The sequence below is a fragment of the Macaca mulatta genome, chromosome 11, assembly GCF_049350105.2.
Source record: "Macaca mulatta isolate MMU2019108-1 chromosome 11, T2T-MMU8v2.0, whole genome shotgun sequence".
In the NCBI taxonomy this organism is placed as follows: Eukaryota; Metazoa; Chordata; class Mammalia; order Primates; family Cercopithecidae; genus Macaca; species Macaca mulatta.
In genome coordinates, this window is record NC_133416.1 from 117715974 (window position 1) to 117740601 (window position 24628).

The 24628-nt window shown below is 42.9% G+C and overlaps 1 protein-coding gene across 1 annotated transcript in view; it reads right to left on the reverse strand.

The window, feature by feature from the left end:
* Positions 1-809: 809 nt before the first annotated feature.
* The window catches only part of PPTC7 (protein phosphatase targeting COQ7), a 49516-nt gene continuing 25697 nt past the window's right edge, over positions 810-24628 (reverse strand). The window contains 5 exon segments of the mRNA NM_001194374.2: positions 810-4765; positions 5821-5950; positions 7521-7644; positions 14698-14896; positions 19626-19805. Of these exon segments, the coding sequence (NP_001181303.1) occupies positions 4707-4765; positions 5821-5950; positions 7521-7644; positions 14698-14896; positions 19626-19805 (692 nt within the window). The 3' untranslated portion in view covers positions 810-4706.

Consider the following 24628-nt stretch of genomic DNA (forward strand, 5'->3'; position numbering starts at 1 on the left):
CAGAGGGGTTTAGGTCTTGAAAGCATCATCATCAGTAATAGCCTGGATGCAGCATTGGACTATTAAAGATAGTTAACACTAGTGGGGCATAGTGGTTCATGCCTGTAATCCCAGCACTTTGGGAGGCCCAGGTGGGAGGATTACTTGAGCCCAGCAGTTCAAGACCAGCCTGGGCAACATGGTGAGATCCCATCTCTACAAAAAATACAAAAATTAGCCGGGCACTTTGGATTTTAGAATTTGGATACAAAGTGCTAAGTTGAAATACAGTCATCTGTTGCATAACAAAGTTTTGGTCAATGATGGACCGCACAGACAGTGGTGGTCCCATAAGATAATGGAGTTGCCCTATACAGGTGTACCGTTTTTTGTCTTTCATACCATAGTTTTGGCTGAACCATTTCTATGTTTAGATATTAAAATGCTTACTGTTGTGTTACAACTGCCTACAGTATTCAGTACAGTAATATGCTATACAGGTTTGTCGCCTAGGAGCAACAGACTATCCATATAGTCCAGATGTGTAGTAGGCTAGATCATCTAGGCTTGTGTCAGTACACAATGATGAAATTGCTAAGGATGCATCTGTCAGAACATCTCTGTTGTTAAACAACACGACTGTACACCAGATTTTTTTTGTAGTTTCCCTCTATACTTCCCTCTATATATGGAAGGTGCAAAGCCTCAGCTGGGAAAAACTTCCATAATTTACATTCAATTGTCAGTCCATATTGATGAATTTCTGAGGAAGCTCACCTGATGTAGTGAAGCAGCCAGTTGGAGCCAGTTAAAGTAGTAGCATATATTCAGTGCTAGAATGACTAGGAGGCTTAGAAATGAGGACTTGAGACGAACAAACTCAGTGTCAAGGGCTGGTGTCTCACTTAGTTACTATTCAAACCAAAAGAAGTACACAGATTAGTATAAATACTATGTTTATTAAATATCTTTACAGTTTATTTAAATGTATTTACAGAACTATTCCTGCATAAGTTATAATTCAGACATCCAAATTCAGGTAATTGCCTCTTGGGTAATAAGACAAATAATGATAGTCTCAACAGAAAAAAAGCAGCTCATTAGTATACACACAGATTCTAATTTGCTTCATTATTTAGCCATCTTTGCCACAAACTACCTGCTAACAGTTAAAATTTTGACATGGACACATTTTAGTTGAGAAGTTCAATTTTGCAAAGAATTTAATTTTAAATAAATAGAATCCAAATATGTTCTGCTTCATGTTTTGTTTTATAAGCAGATTTTGGTTTTTTGATACTGTAAAATTTTTAAAACGCAAAAATGTGATACAGTTTCCAGAGAAACTGAATGCTGTAGCTTCTACCAAAGACAGCTGGTATAAGGTGACCTAAGGAACCATGAACTTACCAAAAGTACAAATGTTTACAGTTCGAGCCAATATCTTGTTTACATTCTCCCAAACACTCAAAGCTGACTCAATAAATTCCCACGATTCCTGCCTAACTTGTTACTTGGTATGGTGGGCTAGTGGTACTGAAGGTGGTTTCCATCTCCGGGCTACTGTCCTATCCAGAACACACGCAGCTGATAGGAGACGATGCTCTCCCATCACGCAAAGCTTGAAACCGAGTTTCTAATCTAGACACAGCCCAACCCCCAGACATGCATACCTGGAATGGATTCTTTTGTGACTTAGTACCCATCAACCATGTCAAGCAAATACAGTAACTCAGGACAAATAACTTGTTCCCCCTGCCTCCCATTTCTTCTTTTAGTTTTCAGAGCCTATAGACTCTATTGCATCTCCATTTGGTAAATTTTTTTTTTTTTTGTGCGCAGGCAGCTTAAGTTCATAGGAAGAAATAAGGTTCTGATATGTTTAGAGTGCACATTTTAAAACAGAACAAAATAAAAATTTCAAGCATGTGATAAAAATATTGATTTTTATAATACAGTATTGCTTTATAAATATAGATGGAAAAGCTATAAACTTTACTGGTCTTTGGTGCATCCAGAGAGGGATAATTTGCCATTTGTAAATTAGAAATCCAAATTTTTTCTTTTGTTATAAAAGTCCATTACATGAGGCAAGTGTGTGTGTGTGGGGGGGGGGGGGGCTTAAAATACAATTAACACACACATCAGGTTCAGAATCAGACCCACCAAGTGGTACAGCACAGTAACAACCCATGGAAGCTTGGGTCTGTGACCTGGAAAATTCTACTATGGGTCCAACACAGCCTCTGACCACTGAGAGTAGGAGAGATACTTGTTAAGCAGCACTCCAACTGACCCCCCCGGCAGTCATAAAATTAAGTGCATAACACAAAAAGAACAGGGGAAAATAGAGAAAATATTTTATGTCACTAATCTATAGGCCAGATCCAAAGTCAATTCCACTGTGAAACTCAATTCTTGCCCCACTACTTTCAGTATCACTGGAACAAACACATTGTCAATTTCTAACAATCATTTCTCAAAAAGGTAAGCTGAGTAAATAAGTTGTGTATAACACCACCAATCTAGCTTTACAAAGATTGTGTTTGACAGGTTAAATGAGAGCAGAGAAAAACCAGAAACTTGACGAGCACTGCTCTTACCAGGAATTAAACATAGGCGTTGGAAAATGAATGCAAAATATATCCAGATCATAAGGCTACATACCTCTTACCAAAAATAATTGAAAACCTAAACAAAAGAGCTGAAGTTGTCAATCCTAATATAAATGTCTTCCTTCTAACAAAACCCTTCTGGATGCAACTTTCTTTACTTTTTAAATACACAGAGACTGCAAATAGTTTGTGCAAAATAAATACCCCGCCACTTGCCACTCATGCTTCTGTGTTTTATCATAGCATGATTTCTCCTTAAATAGAGTCTCCCTCCAGACCCCCCACCCCGCCCCCACCTCGTCTACCAAAGAATTCTGTTTTGTCAAGTTAGGGTAGTTAAGGCATTCTGACATGTAATTAAAGGTGATTCAAAATAGATTATCTAACATTATGCCAATTTAGGAATAGTAGATAAATTACTGAACGGCTTACAAATGAATAACTCATTCTTATTATAAATGAAATGCCTGTTACAAGCATGATGCATTGAAATATAGTAATGACATGTACATGGTACATGTTAAACAATTTTAAATAAAAGCTTGACAGTTACTCAAATATACAGTACAAATTCACAAAACAAAATCTTTTAAAACAAGTTGAGGTAACCTCAAACATAAATTTTAATGCAATAAACCAGGGAGTCAGTATCTCCTTTAGAGAAAGACTTTCTATATTCTCAAGTAGATTCTCATCAGGTTTAATTGCATTCTCATCTATACACCAATGTTACCTGACTTATATATAAAACATGGCTTTAATTTAAGGATTTCTAAGTATATATTTTTTTCTACCACCAAGTTAATGAAGGAAAAAACTGACCCAAAAATATATATCTTTACAGCAGTCCACTTGTACACAAACCTTAAAAATAAGTTTCAGCTTGCAGATAATGGGAAAACTGAATGCGGGGTAGTTTTGTAAGGAAACTATACACTGCAAAATGGCTATTCGGAAACTGTAAACATTAAGCTTTGATTCAGAAACCCCTACATTTCTGTGTGGGGTAATTGTAAATGTCAGATCATCACTGGGAATTTTCCTCATGGACGTCTGTGCTGCTGCCGCTGCACACAGTGCTCTCTCCACATGGACTCACTGGATTTGGTGCATGCTCTATAGAAAGCAAGGCTACTAATAAAAGGTCTGAGAGTACAAGTATGGGTAGGTAGCATGACCACTGAAAGCCAACAAAATTCAAAGTTACAGTTGTTTGTTCTCAACCCTTCAGGCCTTGGGCCCTAGAGTTCCCATTCGGGGGCATCCTATCAGACAACTAGGAGGAATTTCAGCCTAACATTAAATTTCTAGGCTTTGAGGGGTTTTACAATCTTGAATAATATTTCCATAAAAAAATACTGGTAAAGTATCCCCCACCCCTCCTGGTGATCAGACCTTAGCCTGTGATTTGGACTAATCAATAAACTGCCAAAACTTTAACCACAGGAACACAAGCATCTTTTTAAAAGCATGAAATATTTGCACCCATAGAACTAAAATGGATTTTTCTCCCGATTTGTAACAAAAAAGCTTCTGGGATCAAAACTGTATAACCCAGAGCAATGTTTTAGAGCAGAATCATAAGCCCCTGAAAAATAGGAGTTTATAACAAAGACATAAAGCCACACCAATCATCATAACAAAGACTATGCCTGTGGAGTACACATGTAACATTTCTTTTGATGAATAATGTATGTTTCTAGATGTATCATTACGTACAATTTGTGTTAGACTTGTACAATCCCTTTAGCACACTAGGATTTTGAATTCACTTTACCAACATTACTCTCTTCAATACTTCAACTACTTTTGAAAAGAAACAGCCACGGTGGCACTGAACACCTCCATCCCCATCATGGAAAGAACATCGAGAAATGAAGGCCAATCTTCAAATCTTGGATCTCTTCAATTGCTGCCGGCAGATATGAGCTAGTGAATGATAGTAGTGGTTCTCAACAAAGATCTCAATGGGTCTCAAGAAGACAGGCAAAAGACTTACATCACTGGCCATTGAGATCAGTGGCAAAGAAATGTGGTCCTGCCAGCAGGATCAGCACACATGGCAGGGGAAATTTGGGATGATGAAAGGAAAGGCAGGACTCGACACCTCGGCTAGTCTGTATACTCAGCCACTATTGAAAGAAGGACGGTGATGTCATCCGGCTTTCCACCTACAATGAAAATGAGAACCTATCAGTATATTTTAAAAGGAAAAGTCAATAAAAAATGTGTACTTAAATAAGTACTAGGAGACAAATGCTTGCATTCCAGGCAGTTTTGGTTTGTCAGTATACCCTAGTAGAATAAAGAAAAAAATATTTGATAAAGAAAAACAGTTAAACAAAACTCCAAGAAATTATATGAAACTGAAGCTTAAAAAAAAAAAAAAATCTTCCCTGCTCCTTTACAACAGGAGCTCTATTCAAACAGCCACCACATCCTCTGTTCACATCAATCACAGAGAATCTGACGAGAAAGTTACATGCTTCTATACCCACAATCCTAATTTAGACAAACATATCCAATGTTTTGAAACTAGGAATAGCCTTGTATTCTAATCTGCCAAGCAGCTATGGCATGCACTTTTTTTCTATTTTAACATTTTTTGGAGGACTAAGAAATGTTTTACATGTCATAAAATTATATCAACAAGAAACTGACTAATTCTACTAGCTCTGATATGCTAGCACCAACATGTCGTCCCAGCCCTGAGACGGAGCCACCGGCCTGCTCCCAAAGTCACACATCATGCAGTAGATAGGACAAGTCTTCAGTCAAGGGCAGTTTCACATTGCTTCCCTCTTCAAACCCTGCTGTGGCAATTTGGCAGGCAAATACTGTTGAGTCCCACAAAGCCAGAGGAAGGGAGAAGCAAAATGTCAGACACGTGAAAGGCAGAATGTTAAACTGTTAGGAATGTCCACGCACTCTGGGCAGAGCTCAGAGGCCTTTTGGGCTCAGGTCCAAGCATTGCGGTGGCAGCAATAAAGGGCTTCAGGTTCCACCTGCCTCTGCGGCCACTGAGGTTCAGTTCTGAAGGGCATGCTGTGTGGGGAAGACATAACGACATGCACTTGCTCTCATCCTCCTGACCTTGCTGAAAGCCACCAGTGCACAGCTTGGGGGCTGGGAGAGGACACCTCCACAGTCTCACCCAGAGCCCAGAATGCTCCACTCTACTGACACCATGTCCCCAGTCCCTATGACCTTCCCAAAGAATGCTTACCTCTCACATTTAATCCATTGTCACATGCAAACTGTGCAAAAGGTGACATATAATTTGGGTCATAGGCCAGCTCATGAGCTTGCTCAGCAATGCTTCTTGCAGTCTGTTGTATACTCTCATAATTTGGATTCTAAGATAAAGCATGAGGAAGTTATTTTACCATAATGCTCAAGACAGTAACATTTATCTAACCACCTTTTCCATCATTTAAGTTTTATTCTAGTTAGAAAAGACATTAAAACATCATGCCCTGGCTAATATGAACAAGACACCAGTGCTGCCTGCACAAGGTATCAATCAGAAAATCCTTTGCTATGGTGGCCTTATGCCCTAAAGTTTGGATTTTCATTTTTGCATTTTTCCCATTTGAAATTCTTAAGGTATTCTTGCTAAAATAGGATGAACTGAAAAGGCAGATTCTGATAGCCTTTGAAGGATACTTCAAAAACTTCCCTGCTTAGGAACACACCCTGGCCAACCCCAGTTTGCCTCCAAGAGCTGCCAGTTGCTGTAGTGAAAATACCTTCAGAATTTTGTTATCAGGAGGAGATTCCTGTCTAGCTGTGAAATCTTGGGCCATAACTTTATCCTTGCTGCTCCAACTTCCTCATCTGCAAAACGGGGATGGGAACACGAGGTCCACTTCAGCTCTAGTTTCACTATAACGACAGGTCTCTGCTTCAATGTCACCTCCTCAAAAAGGCCCTCCCTGACCAATCTATCTAAAGTAGTAGCAGTCCCTTCTAACTCTCTATTCCCTTATCCAGCTTTGTTTTTCTTCTTATTTAGCACCCACATTACATCATAGATTTACTTCCCTGTATTTATCTATTTTCCTCCACTAGGATGTAAGTTCCATACAGGTAGGGACTGTGTAGATTCTGCTCACCACTGTGTCACCACACAGAACACAGTGCCTGCGACAAGGAAGCACCTCACACTGCACTCCACAGACAAGGCGTGGCACTAAGGAGTTCCTACACAGGGCTGTAGTTAATCCTCACTGCAACCCTATAAAAGAGGATCTTTAGGATGCCCCATTTTATGTGAAGAAAGTACTGCTTAAACAGTTTTAAGAAACCCTAGATCTCAGCAACTTCAATAAATAATTAAAAAAAGAAAGAAAGAAATGTACCCAAAGTCATACTTGTTAGAGGTAAAGACTCATGAGAAAAAGACTAATTTTCCCCAGAGTGTGTTCACAAAGCCAGGAAAAAGTTGAAAGCCTAGTTTTCACCTCCTTCCTCTCTCTATGGGAGAAACCCAAACTATTTGGTTACCGGTGGCAGCTCAGGTCACATTGAGGCTTCCAGCGGCCTGCTGCCTTTGGCTGGCTCTGGCATGACTATTTCCTGTCTTTGCCTGATTCAACACCTGCTGGGTGTGTTAGAAGAATAAAAGGAGAAAAGACAACCAGGACCCAACACCATTAGACACCATTAAAATGCAAATAAAGATACAAACAAGAAATGCCCTCCATCTAGACTTTTCCTACTTTTACCAGCCTATGAAAAACTTGGGTAGGAAGCTTCTTTTTCCAAGTGCTCTAATTATTTGAAAGACCAGAGCTATTATTAGTTTCCTGAAATTCACAAAATAGTTCTTTCCAAAACTACAAAGAGATAATGCAACTGAATCCATAAAACTCAGCTGTCCAGAGAGGGCCACTGTTCCCAAGAGCTAACCTTTGAGTTAATTACCTTTAACTTTTTTAGCTCCTGAAGGATCATATAATCAGGCATGTTGTCAAAGAGTCCATCTGTTGCCGTCAGGATAATGTCTCCTAACTGGACATCAAAAGACGTGCTATCAGCAGCATCCGGACTGTGGCAAGGACAGGAGAGGGACAAAGTTAAAAAGGCCCTTTAGAGATGAGTTCAAAATGTCCTACAGGCACTATTTTACAATGTAATAAGCCTTCTGCAAGAAAAACTAATTTATAATAATGTAATCAATTTTTTTAAAAAGTCACTCTGAAACTCCCAACCCTGAAAAAAGTTAATTGAAAACTAATATAAAATGTTTCAAAATTTTAACTGAAACTCCTGAGTAAAACCAAGTATGATGATTAGTCACAAGTGGCCGAGAAGGAGGAAGGGTTCTCTTCTGAGTCAGATCTAACACACCTCTAAAATCCAAGTGGAAATGAGTCTTTATTCCTAATACTTTAGAGCCAAATTCCATCCTCCCTCTCTCTCTCTTTTTTTTTGAGATGGAGTCTCGCTCTGTCGCCCAGGCTGGAGTGCAGTGGCATGATCTCTGCTAACTGCAAGCTCCGCCCCTCCAGGTTCACGCCATTCTCCTGCCTCAGCCTCCTGGGTAGCTGGGACTATAGGCGCCCGCCACCACGCCCGGCTAATTCTTTTGTATTTTTAGTAAAGACGGGGTTTCACCGTGTTTGCCAGGATGGTCTTGATCTCCTGACCTTGTGATCTGCCTGCCTCGGCCTCCCAAAGTGCTGGGATTACAGGTGTGAGCCGCTGCGCCCAGCCTTTTTTTTTTTGGAGACAATTGGAGACAAGTCTCACTCTGTCGTGGAGGCTGGAGGCTGGAGTGCAGTGGCACGATATAGGCTCACTGCAACCTCTGCCTTCCAGGTTCAAGCGATTCTCCTGTCTCAGCCTCCCGAGTAGCTGGGACTACAGGTATGTAAAATAGTGCCTTGTAGGACCACAGTCATGCACCACCACGCCCGGCAATTTTTTTTTTTTTTACATTTTTAGTAGAGACAGGCTTTTGCCATGTTGGCCAGGCTGGTCTTGAACTCCTGACCTCAGGTGATCCACCTGCCCCGGCCTCCCAAAGTGCTGGGATTACAGGCGTGAGCCACTGTAATCACCAGTCGCCCAGCCCACCCTCTCTTATTCACATATTTCACTCATCAGTTTCCTTGGATATTCGAATCTGGCTCCTGGGGTGCTGTGAGGGTGGGATGATGAGTACCTGTGGAGAACAACATGCCAATCCTATAAGAATTCATTCACTGCTGGGCATGGTGGCTCACACCTGTGGTAATCCCAGCACTTTGGGAGGCCAAGGCAGGTGGATCACCTGAGGTCAGGAGTTCAAGACCAGCCTGACCAACATGGTGAAACTCCATCTCTACTAAAAATTAAAAAATTAGCTGGGCGTGGTGGCACACATTTGTAATCCCAGCTATTCAGGAGGCTGAGGCAGGAAAATTGCTTGAACCCAGGAGATGGAGGTTGCAGTGAGCCAGTGAGCCAAGATTGTGCCACTGCCTTCTAGCCTGGCGACAGAGTGAGACTTGGCCAGATCACTTGAGGTCAGGAGTTCGAGACCGGCCTGGTTAAAACCCATTTCTACCAAAAATACAAAAAAATTAGCCGGGTGTGGTGGCATGCGCCTATAATCCCAGCTACTAGGGAGGCTGCGGCAGAAGAATCGCTTGAACCTGGGAGGCAGAGGTTGCAGTGAGCTAGATCGCACCATTGCACTCTAGCTGGGGCTACAAGAGCGAAACTCCGTCTCAAAAAAAAGAAGAAAAAAAAAAAAGAATTAATTCACTTGAAATATCTACAGTGTACTGGCACAGTAAGGACTCTGTGTCTCCCCAGGGTCCCAAAGTGCTCATCATACATGGGTATTTATTAGTGTGCCTATTTATAGGTGTAACACGTCTTCAAGAAATATCTTGGTATCTTGACTGGGCGTGGTGGCTCACGCCTGTAATCCCAGCACTTTGGGAAGCCGAGGCAGGCAGATTACTTGAGGTTAGTAGTTCAAGACCAGCCTGGCCATCATGGTGAAACCCCATCTCTGCTAAAAATATAAACATTAGCCAAGCATGGTGGCATGGTGGCGTGTGCCTATAATCCCAGCTACTTGGAAGGCCGACACAGGAGAATCGCTTGCTTCAACCCCAGAGGTGAAGGTTGCAGTGAGCTGAGATGGCGCCACTGCACTCTAGCCTGGGCGACAGAGCGAGACTCCATCTCAAAACAAAAAAAGAAAAAAGAAGTATCTGTTGCATAACTAAATGAATGAAGCAGCTAAATATTTGACTCTCCAAATTGGGGGAAAAAAACTCTTCAATATACTGTTGAAGAAAAAAGCAAGGTGCAGACGGTGTGTCATATGTGCAAACATTTCCATAAAAAAAAAAAAAGGGCAGAAAGACACACAGATATGGATGCTTCTATATGCAGAGAATAAATCTGGAGAGAATCAAAGAAACTGCTCATAGCAGGCTGTGGGTGGTGGCTCATGCCTGTAATCCCAGCACTTTGGGAGGCCAAGGCGGGGAGATCACTTGAGGTCAGGAGTTCAAGCCCAGCCTAGCCAACATGGTGAAACCCCATCTCTACTAAAAAAATACAAAAACTTAGATAGTGGTGGTGCACGCCTGTAATTCTAGCTACTCAGGAGGCTGAGGCGGGAGAACTGCTAGAGCCAGGGAGGCAGAGGTAGCAGTAAGCCGAGACTGCGTCACTGCACTCCAGCAGCCTGGGCGACAGAGCGAGATCTGTCTCAAAAAAAAAAAAAAAAAAAAAAAAAAACTGCTCATAGCGGCTACCTTTGAGGAGAGAGAATGTGGCTGAGGACAGAAACAGGGGCAGATGTCTCACTAAACTTTTTTGTGTACAACTCTTTTTTTTTTTTTTTTTTGAGACGGAGTCTGGCTCTGTCGCCCAGGCTGGAGTGCAGTGGCTGGATCTCACCTCACTGCAAGCTCCGCCTCCCGGGTTTATGCCATTCTCCTGCCTCAGCCTCCCGAGTAGCTGGGACTACAGGCGCCCGCCACCTCGCCCGGCTAGTTTTTTGTATTTTTTTTTTTAGTAGAGACGGGGTTTCACTGTGTTAGCCAGGATGGTCTCGATCTCCCGACCTCGTGATTCGCCCGTCTCGGCCTCCCAAAGTGCTGGGATTACAGGCTTGAGCCACCGCGCCCGGCCGATGTGTACAACTCTTAAAAAAAAAAAAACAGATGCAGACATAAAAATGGGGGAAAACCCTGGGTAGGGAGAAAAGATCTTATATTCAGAGATCATTGCCTCCTGAGGCTGGTTCCTGGGTACTTCCTCTTTTTTTTTTTTTTTGAGACAGAGTCTCATTCTGTCGCCCAGGCTGGAGCGCAGTGGCGCGATCTCAGTTCACTGCAAGCTCCGCCTCCGGGTTCACGACATTCTCCTGCCTCAGCTTCCCGAGTAGCTGGGACTACAGGCGCCCGCCACTGTGCCTGGCTAATTTTTTTGTATTTTTAGTGGAGACGGGGTTTCACCGTGGTCTTGAGCTCCTGACCTTGAGATCTGCCCGCCTCGGCCTCCCAAAGTGCTGGGATTACAGGCGTGAGCCACCGTGCCCGGCCTCTTGGGTACTTCTTAAGGCCAGTTTCACTCCTTCCAGGCCTCCCTGGGGAGGGAAAGGTGAGATCTGATAATCTGCCTTAATCTGTAATTAAGGAACAAGAGCCAGGAAAGCAAATCAGATACTGACCCGGAAGGGAGGCACCAGACACAAAGCACCCTAAGCTCAACAGAAAAACCCCAACACTTGTGTAAGCAACATGTGACAACATTTGTGAAGAGAAAGCATAAAAACTACCAAACAAAAGCACACATGCCTATGAGGATTCACACTAAATGCACTCAGAAAATTTCTGGTTTATCTTCACTTGACTGAGGAAGAAGGTGGCACATGAAGTTCTGCCACGTGCTGCTGCAGGGAACCGACTTTCACTTACACATTTAGATAATCAACATTTTGTAAAAATGTCTACTAAAGGAAAACCTGTAAGTTAAGGTTAAAATAATATTCTGTAGATAAGAGGGACCATTAACTAAGGAGATACATGCAGCATGAAAAAAAAAAAAGGAAAAAGACTGTAAAACTGGGGGAAATCAGGTCAATTCTCTCTGTGGAATAAAGAGAAAACCATGCAAGATGCTCTCATTTACTCGGCCTTTGAAAGCTAATCAGATTGTAGAAGTATAGATTAATGACCAGGTTGGCACTGAAGCTCTGTTTTATGCTGAGGTTTTTCTTTCCCCAGGAGTGTCCTTTGCTATTCTGTCTGTGAGAGTCTTGCTCCCATTGGACAGTTTGTCCTCTCCTAACACTCCCACCCATGAGCTTGGTGTTCCGCCAGCTGCAGTTTTGCCCGTTTTGATTGAACATACTGTGCTGCTGGAAACTTTTGACTGCACTGAAACATGAGCTGAAATCACATGCTAGCGAGCTGTCTCTGGGCTCCAGGGGAAGCCACCTCCACCTCGTTGGCACGCTGGCAGAGTACTGCCCCAACCTGTCTGTCCCACAGACAGTGTGTGAGATATGGCAGGGCTGCTTTGGTGCTTGGCAGCCCAACAAGAAGAATCAAATGAAGAAAAAATTAAAGCACCAGTTTCCAAAAACTGTGATCTGAGCTTGGGCTCTATGCAGGCCTTGGGGTTCAGAGTTCTCCCCACTCCAGTGTGGCTAACAATAATGTAGATTACAGCCAACTTAAGAAGGGGCTAGAATCAAATACTCTTCCAATTATGGTCACCCGCCTACTTTTACTTTTTACTTTCGGATTTGGGCTGGTGACCATAATTGGAAGAATATTTAGACTTTTAAAAAGTTACTTATACTGCTAAAGTTACTTTTTAGATGGGCAATAGTAAATATTTAATCATATAACATGCTCATTCCAGTTTAAAAGATGGCAATAATAATTCATTTTATCTTAGTTTGGACCTAAGAGCTGGTTTAATAAGAGCTATTAAGCAGAGACAAGTACTTGCTAGAATGCTTCTATTTTTACAAAAGGTTCATTGTCCATTAATCAACATTTATGAATTGCCAGTGATGTTTGTGCCAGGTCCTATAAAGCTATAAGATTGTTAAAGACACTGAAATCTGAGGCTTTGCCTTACTCTGGACACTCATCTAAGAAAAGAAAAACTGTAAAAGTCAACTCAAAAAAGCACTGTCTTGGCTGGGCACAGTGGCTCATGCCTGTTAATCTCAGCACTTTGGGAGGCCGAGGCAGGTGGATCACGAGGTCAGGAGTTTCAGACAAGCCTGGCCAACACGGTGAAACCCCAACTCTACTAAAAATACAAAAATTAGCCAGGCATAGTGGCGGGCACCTGTAATCCCAGCTACTCGGGAGGCTGAAGCAGGAGAATCACTTGAACCGGGAGACAGAGGTTGCAGTGAGCCGAGATCATGCCATTGCACTCCAGCCTGGGCAACAAGAGCAAGACTCCGTCTCAGAGAAGTGGGGGAAGAAAAAAGTACCATCTTGGAATGTTCTTGACAATTTAAAAGTGAATTGAGAAAAGACGTGAGAAAGAAAAAGAGAACACCTCAATAACATTATCAAAGAACATATCCAAGACCACTTTTTTTAAGAGACAGGGTGTCGCTATATCACCCAGGCTGGACTCTATCAATTTTCCAGCCTCAGCCTCTCAAGTACCTGGGACTATGGTTCTACACCACTGTGCCCACCTCAAGACCATTCTGGCTTTAACGTTTTGGTTTTTTTTGAGACGGTGTCTTGCTCTGTCACCCAGGCGAGAGTGTAGTGGCATGATCTCGGCTCACTGCAACCTCTGCTTCCCGGGTTCAAGCGATTCTCCTGCCTCAGCCTCCTGAGTAGCTGGGACTACAGACGCCCGCCACCACGCCCAACTAATTTTTGCATTTTTAGTAGAGATGGGGTTTCACCATGTTGGCCAGGCTGGTCTTGAACTCCTGGCCTCAAGTGATCCACCCACCTCAGCCTCCCAAAGTACTGGGATTATAGGTGTGAGCCACCGTGCCCAGCCACTCAAGACCATTTTGATTCAATTTCCTGCCAGTTCTATTTGATGCATGTAATAAGAGGTCTAGAGAATCAGGAAGTTATTCTGATAAATAACGCAGATGTCTGTTTGTGCTCCTCCCTAACAATGTATGCAAAATCTTGTATAAGCAATGGCATGCATGAACAATGACTCATTTCTCCAGCACAATTTCATAAAGGTACTGTATGTACCATGTGGTGTTGATATGAAAAAATTGATATTCTGTAAGCCTGAAATAGCATTTTCAGGGTCTTGTCAAATTATTGGGTATTTATCAGAATTCCACTGAGCTAGATTGTCTAGTTCCAGCAAAGTACCTTTCAAAGTTAAACTAAAAGGTCCTCTTGATGAGAACATTCTCAGTGTCTTCTTTTCTTTTTTTTTTTTTTTTTTGAGACGGAGTCTCGCTCTGTCGCCCAGGCTGGAGTGCAGTGGCGCTATATCGGCTCACTGCAAGCTCCACCTCCCGGGTTCACACCATTCTCCCGCCTCAGCCTCCGAGTAGCTGGGACTACAGGCGCCCGCCACCACGCCCGGCTAGTTTTTTGTATTTTTAGTAGAGACGGGGTTTCATCATGTTAGCCAGGATGGTCTCGATCTCCTGACCTCGTGATCCACCCGCCTCGGCCTCCCAAAGTGCTGGGATTACAGGCTTGAGCCACCGCGCCCGGCCTCTTTTTTTTTTTTTGAGACGGAGTCTCGCTCTGTCGCCCAGGCTGGAGTGCAGTGGCCGGATCTCAGCTCACTGCAAGCTCCGCCTCCTGGGTTCATGCCATTCTCCTGCCTCAGCCTCCCGAGTAGCTGGGACTACAGGCGCCGCCACCTCGCCCGGCTAGTTTTTTGTATTTTTTAGTAGAGACGGGGTTTCACCGTGTTAGCCAGGATGGTCTCGATCTCCTGACCTCGTGATCCGCCCGTCTCGGCCTCCCAAAGTGCTGGGATTACAGGCTTGAGCCACCGCGCCCGGCCTCAGTGTCTTCTTTTCATGGAAATACCTACCTCACTGCATTCAAGGGGGACAGGAGGGGACTATGAATGAATCACATCCTGCTCACACTTAATGGATGAGAGGGGAGATTACCTGTCACTCAAGACGACTCCCTCAGCTTCGGGGGGAGCGATTGAGAGCTGGAATGGAGTGTTGAAGTAATGCTGCTGCTCATCTGATCGGTGCACAACTTCACCACCCCTGACAACCAGGAAGCCTGAATCGCCCAGGTTTGCCGTGTGTAAGCGGTGGCTGGTTCTGTCCAGCACCACAATGCAGGCGGTGCTGCTACCTAGAAACAAAAATCATCTCCATTTATTTTTTCTTCCTAGGCTGCCTTTGCACACACATTAACACATAACCCCAAAGAGCAACACACCATAATTTGAACCTCCTTTGCCTAAACAGGACCTTTCTTAGTTATGCTCCACATCCTCTATGAATGTCAATAATATCCTGATCAGGGTTAACAGGGTGGGGAAAGAAAAAGGATTTGTATTATAAATAGTAATTGGGCCACCGATGATCTGAATTCTTTCATTTGCAGTGATAGAAAGCAATAAAAATGACTGGTATTTAATCACACTATTTCAACAGTAGTGCTATCATCTATGCCAAATGCTCAAAAGCATGTTGTTGAGATATTAAGTTTTAATACTTAAATGCCAGAATGAAAATGTTACATTTTCCTGACATTTCTTATTAGTCACTGGCAGGAAGCCTTCTCCACAAAATTCACCAACATTTAAGACAGGGCACATAACTACAATTTTAAACCAGATTTCCATCTGTTGAGGTCATGAAGAACTTTTATTGGAGACTAATGACTCACTCACTATGAGGCAACAAGACCAAATTTCTGCAGGCAGCTTGTGGAATCAACCTGTTCATTCGACAGAGACTCTGGGCAAAAACTCAGGATAGCTTAGCTGTGCACGGGCCACAGAATCTTCCCTAGACTGAAACGCTAACGGCACAACTAGCAGAGACCGCTCTCAAGTACTAACAGTTAAACCTATACCTACCTCCACCAGAAAAATGACAACATAGAAAAATAGGCAGTTCACAAAGAAATAAATGTAGATGATCTGTAAATATATGAAAAAATGACCACCTCACTAGTAATGCTTTCACCTATTAGTTTAACACGAGTCAAAAGATAATGCATGGTGTTGGCAAAGTGTAGGGAACATGCCCACTGCACAGAACATTCTGCGGAAGTGAAAAGTAAAAGTAAACAACTTTCCTGGAGGGCAAGATAGCCCTGAAAAATGTACCTCCTTTCATGTAGCAATTCCATCTGTGAGAATTTATGCTAAGAAAATAATTAGAGGGACAAACAACACTTAAGTACAAAAACATTGCTTAAGATGAGGAAGAACTAGAAACAATCTAAACATCTAAAATAAGGGACTGGTTAAATAAATTACAGTACATCCATACAGTGCAAAGATACACCATCACGTAATACTCAGGAGTACAGGCTCTGGAGTCAGCCTGCCTATGTCTGAATCCTAACTCTGCCACTTCCCAGCTCTGTGACGGAGAGAGCTACTTAACCTCTCTGTGCTCCAATTTCCTCATCCACAAAAACAGGGATAACAGTAAGTACCTCATAGAATTATTTCTTTTTTTTTTTTTTTTTGAGATGGAGTCTTGCTCTGTCACCCAGGCTGGAGTGCAGTGGCCGGATCTCAGCTCACTGCAAGCTCCGCCTCCCGGGTTTACGCCATTCTCCTGCCTCAGCCTCCCGAGTAGCTGGGACTACAGGCGCCCGCCACCTCGCCCGGCTATTTTTTTGTATTTTTTAGTAGAGACGGGGTTTCACCGTGTTAGCCGGGATCGTCTCTCGATCTCCTGACCTCGTGATCCGCCCATCTCGGCCTCCCAAAGTGCTGGGATTACAGGCTTGAGCCACCGCGCCCGGCCAGAATTATTTCTAAGGATTAAAATTAGTTAAGTCACGTCAAACCCTTACAACAGATAGTGTTAGCTATTTTATAGCCATTAAAATTATATAAAATATATTTGAAAGGAAAGATAACTTTAAAATAAGTAGATTACAAACTCATGAAAGTTTCCTTAACAACAAAAGATGATGTCAAAACCTAAAGAACTGTACACCAAAAAGAGTAATGTTTACTAGAAGTAAATTTTTTTAAAAAAGCAATAGGCAAAGTCTAAATTATTTAAATGATGGTTAAAAGGAAAACAAAACAAATGGGCCACGGAACCAGCTGTATTAAATCCCAGTGTGTCATCATTTTCCAGTTATATGACCATGGCAAGTTGCCGGGCGCGGTGGCTCAAGCCTGTAATCCCAGCACTTTGGGAGGCCGAGACGGGCGGATCACAACGTCAGGAGATCGAGACCATCCTGCCTAACACGATGAAACCCCGTCTCGCCGGGCGCGGTGGCTCAAGCCTGTAATCCCAGCACTTTGGGAGGCCGAGACGGGCGGATCACGAGGTCAGGAGATCGAGACCATCCTGGCTAACACCGTGAAACCCTGTCTCTACTAAAAATACAAAAAACTAGCCGGGCGAGGTGGCGGGCGCCTGTAGTCCCAGCTACTCCGGAGGCTGAGGCAGGAGAATGGCCTAAACCCCGGAGGCGGAGCTTGCAGTGAGCTGAGATCCGGCCACTGCACTCCAGCCCGGGCTACAGAGCAAGACTCCGTCTCAAAAAAAAAAAAAAAAAAAAAAGAAACCCCGTCTCTACTAAAAAATACAAAAAACTAGCCGGGCGAGGTGGCGGGTGCCTGTAGTCCCAGCTACTCGGGAAGCTGAGGCAGGAGAATGGCTTGAACCCGGGAAGCAGAGCTTGCAGTGAGCTGAGATCCGGCCACTGCACTCCAGCCTGGGCGACAGAGCAAGACTCCGTCTCAAAAAAAAAAAAAAAAAAAAAAAAAATCAGGATAGTTATGTGTTTTGTAACCGGTTATCTCAAGTCAAAGTAAATGATCGGGGGTCAGGGGGTCAGCAGAGCCACTCTTGAGAACATGCAGGAGGCAGGCCCCTGGAATCTGTGTCCAGGGGCTCTCTCTCCATTTAACATGTGAAGCAAGGAGATCAGAGGTTAAACGGGTTGCCCAAAGTCACACAGCAAGTTGACAGAGATGTGCTAGAAATAGAATCTAGAATGTTTCACTGTGCCAGGCAAGCTCCAGATTGCATGTCCAAAACAGGGAATTCAGACAAAGCAGTATATACTGCAACTGCAAGACAAGATTCCTCCTCAGTTTGAAGGAAAACAAGTTAGTTAATCACAGCACAAAGACAGAAGACAGCAGACTGATAAAAAGTACTCCTTACAAAGGACTTTAAACTGAAGGCAAATTCTACAACTGTGGTGATCTCCATTAACACTGAACAGGGGCTGACTTTTTTTTTTTTTTCAGACGGAGTCTTGCTTTGTTGCCCAGGCTAGAGTGCAGTGGTGCGATCTCGGCTCACTGCAACTCCCCCAGGTTCACGCCATTCTCCTGCCTCAGCCTCTCAAGTAGCTGGGACTATAGGCACCTGCCACCACACGGGCTAATTTTTTGTATTTTTAGTAGAGACAGGGTTTCACTGTGTTAGCCAGGATGGTCTCAATTTCCTGACCTTGTGATCTGCCAACTTTGGCCTCCCAAAGTGCTGGGATTACAGGTGTGAGCCACCGCGCCCGGCTAAACAGAGGCTGATTTTAAATGTCAATGGTGACTGGGAGGGAGGCTTTCTAGTAACTAGAAAGATGCTGGCAATGAGCAGAAATGTAATAATACCCTGAGAGTCTGCTTAGAAGGCTGGGTAAGTTCCCAGGAAACCATTTAACAAACAAATGTAGAGGCCTGGCCAAAGGATGCTCCATTAGCATACCAGATAAACAACCCCTAGATATTTGGTTTTAAGTTTTCTAATACAAGATTATCAGGGGTCTAATTTGTGCCAAGTTATTTCACCAACTAATCACCTGTTAGTGTGAGGTGACCAAACACAACTTGAACTCATTACAGGTAATGAACTGAATTTTGCAGGCCAGATCCTTTCTTTTCTTTCCTCTTGTTCTTCTTTCTTCTTTTACCAAGTTTTAGAATCCCTCAACAATACAGTTTTAACCTTTTATGTTTCTAAACTTGAAATACGTGGAATCTGTTAGGTGGAATTCTGCAATGTTCTCTCTTCCCTTCACAACATGTTCCTGAGTAGAGCATGCAGCTTTAAGTCATTTCTTTTCACAATGTATTTTTCTACAACAGACAGACTTTTAGGTTGTCCCCAGTTTTCTGCTATTATTGGCAACATATCTCTTGGTTCACATATTGTGCAAGAGTTTCTCTAGTCTAGGGTAAACACCTAGAAGTGCAATTGCTGCGGCATACTATGTGTTCATATTTAATACCAAATTGTTTTCCGAAGTGCTGTACCTATCCACATTCCCTCCAAACAGTAGTAAGTATTCTGGTTAGTCTATAGTTTCTCTCTCTCTTTTTTTTTTTTTTTTTTGGAGACAGGGTTTCACTCTTGTTGTCCAGGTTGGAGTGCAATGGCGCCATCTCGGCTCACCGTAACCTCCACCTCCTGGGTTCAAGTGATTCTCCTGCCTCAGCCTCCCGAGCAGCTGGGATTACAGGCATGCGCCACCATGCCCGGTGAATTTTTGTATTTTTAGTAGAGACGGGTTTTCACCGAGTTAGCCAGATGGTCTCAATCTCCTGATCTCATGATTTGCCCTCCTTGGCCTCCCAAAGTGCTGGGATTACAGATGTGAACAACATAGAGAGACAGGGTTTCTCTATGTTCGTTAGGCTGGTCTCGAACGCCCGACCTCAGGTGATCTGCCCGCCTCAGCCTCCCAAAGTGCTGGGATTACAGGCGTGAACCACTGCGCCCAGTGGTTAGCCTATAGTTTCTCTATCACACTCTGCTTAGTAGGAAGAGCCTCAGAAAAAAGCTGGTCTGATAAGTGATTTTCTTGGTTTTGTTTTTAACTATCTAGGGGGCTTCCATAGAGGAAAACACATAGGATATCCACTTACCGAGCAAAGGTACTTTATTTTGCAGCAACTCACAGTAGCTTGTGGTGAGAATTCCAATGGGATTACTAGGTACGAACCGTCCTTCTTTTACTAAACGTTCGCATGTCCGCATTAAAGTCCCTGAGAACTGAGATGGATCAACTCCATAGTCTCTCCAGCCTCCTACACCATCTGCAACCCCTGAAGAAAAAAATTACATTAAAAGAACAATCTTACCAACTTCTCAGGAATTCTTCTCTCTGTTTTCTCCTAACAGTTAATTTCACTACATGCTACTACATATATTTACTCCAAAATTCATAATAAAAAGCACTCACGTTTAATGTATTCTACACTAACACTCCTAAGCCACATTCTCTACTTAGAATTTGGCCTTTCATATATTGATGAATAAACTTTTGAGCTACCACAGGGTGGCATTGCCTACCAGCCAAGAGTTCAATTTCAGCAGGATTAGCACCTGTGTATAGATGTATTTGTCATTAATACTTTGTTGTCTTTTATAAGAATGAAAATTGATTTTTAAACAAAGTGCTGATGCTAGTGATGATACAACTGAGTCAGAGATGGAGATCACAAAGAACATCAAAAGCAGCAAACATTGGTCAATCACTGGGAAATAAAGAACAAAATTGAGAACATATCCCATCCCCTCTCCTTCTACCCTGTAGAGGGCGGTACTGTACAATACAATAGCCATTCCACACGTGGCTACTGAGCATCTGAAACGGGGGTAGCCCAACTTGAGATGTGCTCCTCTAAGTATAAAACACACAGTGGGCCGGGCGCGGTGGCTCACACCTGTAATCCCAGCACTTTGGGAGGCCAAGGAGGGCAAATCATGAGGTCAGGAGATTGAGACCATCCTGGCTAACTCGGAAAAAACCCGTCTCTACTAAAAATACGAAAAATTAGCTGGGCATGGTGGTGGGCGCCTGTAGTCCCAGCTACTCAGGAGGCTGAGGCAGGAAAATGGCGTGAACTTGGGAAGCCAAGCTTGCCATGAGCCAACATTGCTCCACTTCACTCCAGCTTGGGCAATGGAGCAAGATTCCGTCTCAAAAACAAAAAACAAACAAACAAAACACAGTGGATTTTGAAAACTTAATATGAAAAAAAGTATAATCTCTTTGGGAGGCCAAGGCAGGTAGATTGCCTCAGGTCAGGAGATCGAGATCAGCCTGACCAACATGGTGAAACCCCGTCTTTACTAAAAATACAAAAAATTAGCCAAGTATGGTGGCAGGCACCTGTAATCCCAGCTACTTGGGAGGCTGAGGCTGGGGAATTGCTTGAACCTGGGAAGCGGAGGTTGCGATGAGCCGAGATCGCGCCATTGCATTCAAGCCTGGGCAACAAGAGTGAAACTCCGTTGCTCTGTCGCCAGGCTGGAGTGCAGTGGTGTGATCTCAGCTCAATGCAACCTCTCCGCCTCCCGGGTTCAAGGGATTCTCCTGCCTCAACGTCCCGAGTAGCTGGGACTACAGGTGCATGCCACCACACCTGGCTAATTTTTTTGTATTTGTAGTAGAGAAGGGGTTTCACCATGTTAACCAGGATGGTCTCATCTCCTGACCTCATGATCTGCTGACCACGGCCTCCCAAAGTGCTGGGATTACAGGTATGAGCCACTGCACCCGTCCCCCCAAGACCTGCTTGGACAACACAGTGAGTCCCTGACTCTACTAAAAATAAAAAAATTAGCCAGGCATAGTGGTGTGCACCTGTAGTCCCAGCTACTCAGGAGGCTGAGGCAGGAGGATTGCTTGAGCCCACGTGGTTGGGGCTACAGTGAGCCATGATTACACCACTGTACTCCAGCGTGGGTGGACCAGCAAGACCTGGCCTCAAAAAATGAAACAGAAAAAGAAAGAATATTTTGGATATAAAGCACCAAAGAGAACGCATTATCAAGACTGAGCTCACCTTTCTTTATTTACCTATTTTTTTTTTTTGAGACAGAGTTTCGCTCTGTCACCCAGGCTGAAGGACAGTGGCATGACCTCAGCTCACGGCAACCTCTGCCTCCCAGGTTTAAGTGATTCTCCTGCTTCAGCCTCCCTAGCTGGGACTACAGGTGCTCGACACTACACCTAGCTTTTATTTTTTAGCAGGGACAGGGTTTTGCCATGTTGGCCAGGCTGGTCTCAAACTCCTGACTTCAAGTGATCTGCCCACCTCGGCTTCCCAAGGTGCTGGGATTACAGGCATCAGCCACTGCATCCGGCCAAATTTCACCTTTTAAAAAATTAATTATTATTATTTTTAGAGACAGTGGCTTGCTCTGTTGTCCAGGTTGGAGTGTAGTGTTAGGATCACAGCTCATTGCAGTCTTGAACTCCCAGGCTTAAGTGATCCTCCTGCCTCAGCCTCCTGAGTAGCAAGGATTACAGGGTCGTGCCACCACACCTCGCTAGTTTTTGTTTGTCTGGCAATACAGAGACAGGATCTCACTATATTGCCCAGGCTGGTTCTGAACTCCTGGGCTCAACTGATCCTCCTGCCTCAGCCTCCCAAAGTGCTGGGATTACAGGCGTAAGCCACCATGCCTGGCCTCTTATTTTAATATGAATACTAAGAAATTTAAAATTACATATGTGGCTCACATTATATTTTTACTGGATAGTACTAGTATAGAGCTTTTCATAGGCCCAAAGAGTTGTTGATGAGTTTAGAGTCTGCTTAAAGCTCCTTTATCAAGAGGAAATTAGTGTTTAAGAAAGTCAATAAAATATCAAAGCCATCATACAATCTTCTAATCAAATTCTTGCAAAACACCAAGCTATTCTTTCTAACACTAAAACTAATTTCTATCTACTAAATTCAAAGACACTGAGAGAAAATGTCAAAAATATACATTATTAAGGCTTTAAATGGTCTTTCTGGAAGGATCCATAAGAAATATTAGCAATGGTTGCTTTAGAAATAAGAAACTGAAAATGATCCATGAACAAAATGGGAATTTTTGCCTTTTACTTCATACTATTCTGTATTGTTTTAATTTTATTTTTATCATGAGCATGTATCACGATTTTTTAAAACAGGGATTTTATAATTTTTAAAACTTTCTGAGCATGAAACATCCTTCCCATATACACATTTATTTGTACATTCAACTTTAAGAATGTATTTGGCACAAAAGTAGCAGAGTGCCTATATACACATCCCTGAAAAAAGGGCTTAACATGAATTGGACACATGAAACTATTTCTCTGGGGATGGCAGTTGTCAAAAAGAAAGGCAACACACTGTGAAAAAGTAAGAGGAAACAGAATTGGAAGACATAAAGAAGGCGACAAATAGTTTATCACCATTGGGACAGCAACTTTCCCCACCTATGTGACCAAACAATAAGCCAAATTTCACGATGGAGCAATTCCAAACTAGCTAATTAAAGTAATAAAAAGTCTGGGATTGCTTTCAAAATATTTAAGGGGTTGAAGCAGGAGTGACAGAAGCACAGATGAAACAAGACTGGCCATGAATAGAAGCTGAATAAGAAGTACACCAATCTCTCTACTTTGATATATATTTGAAATTTTCCATAACACAACATTTAAATAATAACGATAACAAGTTTACGAAGAAAAAAGACCCTTTTGCCTGCTGTGTGGAGAGCAAGAGTGGAAGGAGGAGATTAAGAGATCCATTTCATAGTCCACTTTCATAGTCCACTCACAATCTGCTGGCAGTGTAGTTAGAGGTGTGCAGACATTTGGGATCCATGAAACAGAACACGTGGATTGAGGGGTGAGGGTGAGGGAAAGAGAAGCAGCTGGGCTAACTAGGAATCTATCTTACAAGGAACAGCACATTTCACTGTTTTTCAAGGAGTTGTGAGGAGATTTGGGAAACTTTTTATATTAAGAGAATTTAAGATCATTTAAATAGGAACTTTTTTAGAGAAATTCTTATTTTACTAGGAGTAAGATTTCACCACAATTTAAAACACAACAATTTATGTTAAAATACAGAATATAACTATAAGCCTTGCAACACTATCTGATGAATCATTCATTCTTTTCAAACTACTGCCTGCTTCAGGGAAGAATTTCTTCTTAACTAGTCTCTGGTACAACTTCAATTAACTTTAACTACAAATTGGTTTCATCTGCAAATGCCCTTCACAAGAAAACCATTAAAATCTAAGATAACGTTTAGAGTTGATCCTCGATCCTCACACTCACTAAATAATCTGTCAGCAGGTTTAGTCTGACCTGACACAGCCCTTCAACATTAATCAGATTTCTCCCAGAATAGAGCGCAACCTTTTGGGCACCTGTTTGCTTTGTCACACAGGCAAAGGATGCCGAGCAAAACACCACTGACCAAATCTCTTTAGGGGAGACAGAAATTCAAAAAGCATATAAACTCTTCAATAAAGCTGTAGGGGAAAAAACCTTAATACAGTACATATATATAACTAAGTTATATGAGGGGAAGAGTTGTATTTGGGATAAGAATCAGACTAAAACTAGAATAACCTACATGTATATACGAAACCTAATTTTATTCATATTAGGTGGTTGTTTCTACACAGAAATTAGTATGTCCTCTACTGCAAAAGCTTCGGACTGCAAAGAGCAAGAACACACTTTAAACAGTGGAACTAATCCATACATAAAGGGAAATTTCATTCAGAATACATTTCAAAGGTAAAGAAAACTAATTGTTAATTAAGATCCCAAAGATGTCAGGAATACAACTATCAAACAGCAAAGGATAAGAATAAGAATACCCTAAGAGCAAATAGAGGCCACACGTGGACCACCACATTGTGCACACTGCGCTAGGAAATAAGGGGGCTGAGAGAAAGCCGGTCTCTGAGAAGCTCCCCTGCTAGTGGGGAGCTAGACTTTTCACAGATAAATCAGACAAACGGTTCCCATAAACGCTGCTGCGGGAGGGTCAACAGCCAGTGGTTAGTGCTTACGGACGCGACGAGAATGGAGCACCTCATTAGTGCTTACAGACATGACAAGAATGGAGCACCTCAAGAACAG